This window comes from Amblyomma americanum, chromosome 3 (genome assembly GCF_052857255.1).
Source record: "Amblyomma americanum isolate KBUSLIRL-KWMA chromosome 3, ASM5285725v1, whole genome shotgun sequence".
NCBI classification, from domain to species: domain Eukaryota; kingdom Metazoa; phylum Arthropoda; class Arachnida; order Ixodida; family Ixodidae; genus Amblyomma; species Amblyomma americanum.
The window spans coordinates 2,676,436-2,683,910 of NC_135499.1; the positions used below are offsets into that span (position 1 = coordinate 2,676,436).

Below are 7,475 nucleotides of genomic sequence, written 5' to 3' on the forward strand. Positions count from 1 at the left end.
TTAAACCTTTCTGTCATTAAGTAACACCTTCAAAGGAGAGCATGCGGAGCGCATGCAGAACCTGCCCTACTTCCTTTCGTTATCTATATTTTTGTCTGTGCCGTGATCGTGCTAGAAGTGGGAGCTCCTTTGTAACTGTGGTAAATTTATTTCGTCCAGTTTGGACTAGAAAGGAGAGGCTTGGGTGCTGAGTTTCATGTTTATTTGTAAAAGAAGATCAGTGCTGCCCCTGGAGACGCCAGTTATGACAGCGGAGGCATATGGTGTTGTGCAGTGGTGTTGAGTGCAGCGAAAAGTGTTTTGTCGGACGCACTGTGCGAGGCGATTCAGAAAGACAAGGGGAGCTGCGTGGACTCAAATGTTCGGAGAACATTCTTCTGGAGGGTGAGCGAGTGTGACATTCCTTGTGTGTGCTACGAGGTTCCGCGTTCGACGGCGCGGCGTAGACGGAGACCCAGATGACAGCGGCATCATCAATTACCCAGCCATGCTCTTTGAGTGACGACCAGAACGAAGGGGTTTAAGCCCAACCGGACCCAACCGGACCCGCCGCCGCCGCCGCGGGGAAACGGGCTTTATCCTCCCCAATTGGCGTGGCGGTTCCAGGGGCGGCCCTCCCGAGCACATTCCAGGACAAGGGAACTGTCAGCGGGCCAGAGCGCGCCTTACCTTGAGGAGCGAGTGTCAGTTGATGGATGGAGAATGGAGGCCGGTGACCCGCGGGAACTGTCAGCGGGCCAGAGCGCGCCTTACCACAGCCGACGTTATGCGCTACCTCGAAGACAACCTTCTTTCCCTCGGACTCAACACGTGAGGGGGGCGAGACCATAAGTGCGATGGTATGCGGCAAGACGCGCGCGGCACGCCGCCGGTGGCAAGAACGCCGCGCGGCAGAGAGGCCAAATTGGTTGTGCGCGCGGCGGCCGCCGCGGAGTCACGTGACAGCGCTGATCTCGCCTTGTCTCGAACTGCGCGAGCATAGGCGCGATTTCGCGGTTCTCGCGCGCTTTTTCCTTGCTCGGTAAACAGACCACATACCAGCTCCTCGTCCCTCATCAACCGCGCTGATCGCGTTGACTTCTGCAATGGCAGGTGCAGACGACGATGTTCTGACGACGATGAGCGTTTTGGTCATTGTGTGTTCCCTGCTGTTGCGACGGCGGCGCGCGCAAAAGGCACGCAGACGAAGGTTTTGGGTGCACCCCTGCTGGCGCTACCGAGACGTTGAAGGGCAAGCGAATGCTTTGCTTCCCCGGCTGCGCGCCCGAGATGAAGGCTTCTTCCGAGAGTGTGATTACAACCTTTTCAAACGCGTAGTGTGCCGTGTGTGTGACGTGATAGTGATGTCTTTGATTCTTGATTATAGCTTCCTTCGGATGCCGCCGAGCTCGTTCGACACATTGCTCCACCTAGTTCGGCCTGTGATTGAGCGGCAGGACACTCCGTTCAGGCGGTCGATATCCGCACACGATCGACTTGCCATGACAGTAAGGTAAGTCCGAAAGTCCGTGACCCGGTACTGTCCCGTCACAGTGCCTGATCAGCGGTCCCTCGGAAAATATTGTGTAAAACATACCGCATGAGCACTGTGATGCAACTCACCCCCCCCCCTCCTCATTTATCCTTTGAGACGTATGTGATGAGAATACGCTTTTCAGATTTCTCGCAAACGGCGACACAATGAGAAGTTTGTCGTTCAACTTCCTGACAGGACGATCAACGGCTGGAATGATCGTAAGGGAAACTTGTGCTGCATTATGGGAAATACTTCAGCCAACCTATGTAAGATTTCCACAAACAGCAGAAGAATGGAAAAAAGTAAGTGCACTGCAGTCCGTTTTGTTACTGCGGAGAGGGTTTATAGTGTTGACAAGCGTCCAGCTTGCCTTTCTTTACCTCATTTGTTATGCTACTGACTTTCCCAATGCCGCCTGCGTACCGACTTTTCAAATGTGTTGAACTCCTGCATCTCATAATGCATAAGACAACTAAAGGTTGCCTTATGCATTACTACGCTATTGTTTTGTCACAGTCTCATATTATATTGCCTGTGGATCACTCTTTCAGATTGCCACAGACATGCTTGTCGAGTGGAATTTTCCCAACTGCATTGGATGTATTGATGGCAAGCATGTGAGCATTGAATGTCCTGCAAATTCAGGGTCACGAAACTTTAATTACAAAAAGTCATTCAGCACAGTCCTCATGGCAACATGCAATGCACATTATAGGTATGGTGCATTTTTCTTGTGAATCATGAAAACAGTGTATTATATTCATTGAAAGAGAGTGCTATTGTATGCACTGAAAGAAAAGAGGACAGTTCAGTGGTGTAAGTTACATGACGAATTAAGGAGCATAGCGTAGACAGGTGTATGATTGCAATGGTTTGCTCATGCAGGTTGACAGTAAACATATTTGATTCTGCACAAATAGCAGCAGATGTTAAAATGGCAATCTCTGAATTGTGATTGTGTGTGGCATGCATATTTAGTCAAACTATAATGCAGCACAGAAATGACTTTACAAGACTAGAACGCAGTAGTGACTTCAGAAGGAGCAAGGAGAAAGTCATGTGCTACATCAGATGCTAAATGGGCTACACTGAAACTTCTTGCTTTATTTCAGATTTGTGTATGTGGTCGTTGGCCACAACGGGGGAGAAAGCGATGGAGGAGTTTTGTTAAGAACGAAGCTGATGCATATATTGGGCAAGCGCAGATTTGGGATCCCCCCAGCAGCAACAGTGGGCTCAGCGGGACTGATACCATACTTGATGGTGGGCGACGAGGCCTTTCCATTGAAGCCTTACCTCATGCGGCCTTATCCTCGACGTGGCAAGTTGCTTCAATTACTTTTAATGCTGACATCTTCCTCTGATTGCCGAGATGAAATATCAATGCAGCTGTACTGTGTTACTGCTGCCGCTGTTTGCCATAGCAGATACAGTTTCGTGCAATGCATACATACGGCAAAAATGGTCAAACAATTTCTACAAAAAATTTACAAATCCAGTCTAGCCTGCATGCAAGTATATAGCAAGTCTTACAAGGAAAGGTTTAGTTTCTGCATGGAAAAAAAATGGTTCAGAGGACTAAATTTCGTGTATGCAGTGCAATATGAGTGTATTAAAATAGTTTTATTACTGATAATTTACATGTTATGTTGCATTTTGTGTGAAAGCAATAACATGATGCAGTAATAAAATGTAATGTTGACATATATGGTTTAGTTGAATGATTGCAAGCAAATGCATGAGCACTATTTAACCTGTTTTACTGACTGGATAATATACGAAAATCTCAAGTTGTGCAATGCAGCCAAAGGGAGCCCTATGTAGCATTTCTTTAGCACAACTTAAGCATGCAAAAAGTGAATAAAAACCCTTATAATATCAGTTTATGTAGCATTTCAAATTGTCCGCACCAGAAACAGGCACCCAGAGGACATAAGATGTAGGAACAGTTTTTTTCTTTTAAAGTTGTATTCAGTGGGTGCGCAGAGCTGCCAATTATTTCAATGATTTGAAATTAGTGCCATTGCCTTCTTCATCTAAGTATGTACATGTTTGCTGCAATTTTAATGCCCTGACCTTTTGTTTTTTCTAGCTCTTCATGCCTACAGGGTCAGCCAGTACAGCGAGTACTTGAAGAGGCTAGTGTTTAATTACCGGCTGAGTCGTGCAAGGAGGCTCATAGAAAACAGTTTTGGTATCCTGGCTAGTAGGTGGCGAATACTGAAGAGACCCTTTCGAGCGTCAGAAGAAACCACCGAGAACATTGTAAGGGCATGTGTGGCGCTCCACAATTTTCTAATGAAAGATTCGGTGTTTTCCAGGACAACGTACAACCCTCCTGGATTTGTTGACCATGAAGACTGGGAGGGAAATGTCACAAATGGGGCATGGAGGAACGACAGTAGTGCCCTTCCTGGATGGACAGACCAGGGGTACCACTCTGCTCGGTAACTATTATTTCCATGACGGCATGAAATCAATAGTTTGCATTTCCTGCTTTATTTACATTAAAGCAATTGAAGCTCATCGATAACAAACAGCGAAACATTCAAAACATTTGATTTAACTTGATCATTTAACACGACATAAGATCTTGTTCATTAGAGTTTGCGTTTAGAATTGTAGCAGTGCAAAAATACATGCGTATTTCACGTTTTCAACAAAGTCAGTGGGTACAGCTAACGACGAGGAGTAAAACACGCCCATTAGAACTGTGACCTCAGACAGACAGGCAGAATAAGCTGAAGGAAAAGGTTGAACATCTCGTGCATTTCTGTGTTACAGGGCTGCATTGGAGATAAGGGATAGGCTGGCATCCTACTTCATGAGCGATGGCCAGGTGCCATGGCAGGAAAGTGTCGTGACCCGTGCAGGACGGCAGGTAATTTCCAATAACAGGCAACTACTTGTCAGCATGCACAAACACTATCATGTCAAAAGAAAGCCGAAATTGCTTGCTTTCATGGAAAAATATTATCGATTGCTTGCACTTTACATTTCATTTATTCATACTGCTCCATTTCGGCTTTATACAGCAGCTTGTGGATTTGGAATGTTACCTCACATCTTTTTTTGTGTGGTAGCATCCTCAGTTTAGCAGCTATCCAGTGTGCTGCCTCTTGACTGTCATCTTTCGGTGCAGGCATTTCATTTTTCTTTTTTAGTTCTAACAGCGTAGCTGAGCAGCTCCCCAAGACATCTTTCACTGCATCGTCGAAGCTGTCAGACTGCCTTCTTTTGGTCCTGCATATAAATATATCCGCACAATGTTTTCTTGCAATCACTGATTATCATTCAAATACCGCAGGAAATGTGAACCATGCCAGTACCGAGAGGAAGGTACATCGGATGCTCGCCTTTTGGCAGACCTGCAGGACAGGCCACATCATTAGACTCAAGAGAAATGCACTGGAAAAGTATGTCTGCTTCCAATAAAAGAAAGTGCGCACAGCTTTCTTACCCTGGATCTGGGGCAGCGGCTCCTGCTTGTGAAGTTGACAACCTGCCTCAAAAAAATGTTTGTTATGGTGTCATATTCCGACACAAGAAAGTGAACACCAACTTACCCTGAAGAGCCAGCAGCAGATGCCGCACCTTCTGATGTGCTGGGGAGCCTATAGAAAAAATAAAAATGCTGCCATTTATGTCGTGCAAAAAACATGTCTACTTGCAATGCTATGAAAAGGAGCAAGACATATCACACTCATCTAGTACCCGAAAGCTTGGTTTCACACCTTTTTGCAGTTTTTAGACGTGCAGTCATTAAATAGAACACAAGTTTTTCCCCGTGCATTGCAGTGTTGAGTGTGTGATTCACTTGAAACTGCAGACCAGCGACGAGTCATGACAGCAACTAAGCCAAGATCTGTATGCACATAAAACTAATCCATTTCTATGGGAGTGCAGCATAACAGCGCATAATAGAGTGGACACACTCTTAAACGTGAAAGGCTGGTGAAAAGGGTGTATTGACATGGAACCTGGGGTGCACCACAGCTAGGAAAACTGAAAATCACCACTCACCTCAAATCGTCCTCATCGATAAAGTCATTGGGGCTGTCAGAGTACCTGCATTATATAAAGACATAGGATGTTGTTACTATTGGTGGATAATGACACCACAATTAGTACAGCTTACATTTCTTGAAAAAGCGCAGCGCCGGGCTTGATATACAGCTGCACAGGTGAATGAAATGACAATGTTGTACATAAACTGTTTCGCTGCAGTAACCGTTATGGTAAGCAAACTACGAGGTGCACACCTGGCTACCAGTCTAGGACTGGAAGGGCTGTTGGATGACAGTGGAGATGTCAGAATGGAGCTGCACAAAAGCACAGATGCATAACAAGTTAAATCACTTGAAGCTTTATAAACTGAAGTTATACTTATGAAAACAAGACTTAACGTATATGTCCTCTTCTGGGGGCACATTTGATGAAGACCTGAAATGTAAAATTTGAGGTGTTTCGATGCAAAGCCTGCAGATTTCTTGCCAGGAAAAAGGTAATGTGAAAATACCAATAGCGAAGCTATCAGCGCAGCTGAAGAGAAAATAAATTGTTAAAAACACAGATGCTTGGGCAGTCAAATTACGTAAAAAGATATTAAACACGAAGAAAGCAGCTTAAGAAGAATGGTAGGACAGGTTACAGTAGTGAAGTTATCAATGCCAGGCTTGAGTTGGCGCAGATGGCTACGCAACTAAGTTGCCTTTTTTTTTACCTTTCGGCATAATGTGGTGTGCTCCTCAGCATGCCATCCACGATGTCAAAAAGTGTCCACTTCGTGTGGACCTTTCCAGCCTCTCCTCCGGCGCCACTTTTTCGGCTCCCCTCCGACGCCGACACAATTTTCAGCCAACGATCCTTCACGTTTTTAAATTTTGCGGCTGCTTGCGGTCCTACAGAAATGCCACTGTTTATCACCAAGAAAGGTCGAAAAATGAAAATATGAGCAACTTGTTTGAGTGCTCAAGCGGCGCTGTACGAAGCGCGCAGCCTGATACGACATGCGAACCGCCCAGGCAAAATCACCATGCCCGTAGGAAACCGAGATTCCACATCATTTGCTCCGCAGCACACCGCTAGAGCACTCTAAACAAGTGTGCTCACCCCCGCACATTCCTGCCGACGTGAACATTCAGCGGAAACTCAGATAAAGAATGAAAACAACTCACCAGTCAGATCGAATGTTCTGCCGATGATCGCCCACCGGTTCATTTTGGCGTCCTTATCTTTGTACTCCGGGTGAGTTTTGTCGTACAAAAAGGGGAACACGCGAACAGTCTCCAGAAATTGTTCCATCATGTTCTCCCGGTTGAAATTCATTTTGCCACGTGGATGTACACGAGAAGAAAGCACTAGCGCTGTTTGTCGCGGCTGGCTCGGAGCGCTTGGTCGTCGATCGTGGTTCTGCCGCCGCCGCTGGAAGTTTGGACGTTTCTCATTGGTTCACGGCACGCGGCAAGCCGCCGAAAATGGCTCCTCGACCCATCCTCTGCGCGGCAGACCAAACCGCCTCCGCGGCAGGTTTCGCGGCACGCGGCGCGCCGCCGGCTGCGTGCCGCGCGCGTCTTGCCGCCAGTGTGTCCGTACCTTTAGACATATTTTTCCAGTAAGGGTAAAGATGTTGCTCTACAACGCGTTAGTACTAAGTCATATCCAATACTGCAGCTTGGTTTGGGGAACAACAGGGGTAACAAATCTTCATAGATTGCATTTGCTGCAGAAAAAAGCCGTCCGGTCCATAGCAAATGTGCCATTCCTTTTCCCCACAAGAAATATCTTTATAAAGTATGATATCCTTCCAATCTTCGCGTTATACTTTTACAGGCTTCTATTATGCTATAAATACTCTTCACAACAACGTGACAATCCCTTTATTGTACTTGGACAACTGAGAGAAAATAACAGCTGCTGTAACACTAGATACAAAGAAACTTGGATCACTCCAACACCA

At 46.2% G+C, this 7,475-nt stretch overlaps 1 protein-coding gene and 1 long non-coding RNA gene across 2 annotated transcripts; both read right to left on the reverse strand.

Annotated features, from left to right (window-relative positions):
• Positions 1-4,556: 4,556 nt before the first annotated feature.
• Positions 4,557-5,164, reverse strand: LOC144124416 (uncharacterized). Its single transcript, XR_013313161.1, has 3 exons — positions 4,977-5,164; positions 4,846-4,884; positions 4,557-4,759 (listed from the first exon to the last, which is right to left on the reverse strand). It is a non-coding gene; the product is annotated as an uncharacterized LOC144124416 (long non-coding RNA).
• A 649-nt stretch (positions 5,165-5,813) lies between these two features.
• Positions 5,814-6,905, reverse strand: LOC144122840 (uncharacterized). The gene is made up of 3 exons (XM_077655830.1): positions 6,694-6,905; positions 6,240-6,417; positions 5,814-5,959 (listed from the first exon to the last, which is right to left on the reverse strand). The coding sequence occupies exons 1-3, from the start codon at positions 6,842-6,844 to the stop codon at positions 5,884-5,886; spliced, it is 405 nt and encodes a 134-aa protein (XP_077511956.1). The 5' UTR covers positions 6,845-6,905; the 3' UTR covers positions 5,814-5,883.
• Positions 6,906-7,475: the final 570 nt, after the last annotated feature.

What these genes read in the sequence shown, in the direction of transcription:
- LOC144122840 (XM_077655830.1), bottom strand. Translation starts at nt 6,844, where the DNA reads ATGAATTTCAACCGGGAGAACATGATGGAACAATTTCTGGAGACTGTT. An exon ending in CAGAACATTCGATCTGACTG is followed by an intron (nt 6,418 to 6,693) that starts GTGAGTTGTTTT and finishes GCATTTCTGTAG; the next exon opens with GACCGCAAGCAGCCGCAAAA. An exon ending in ACACCACATTATGCCGAAAG is followed by an intron (nt 5,960 to 6,239) that starts GTAAAAAAAAAG and finishes TTTACATTTCAG; the next exon opens with GTCTTCATCAAATGTGCCCC.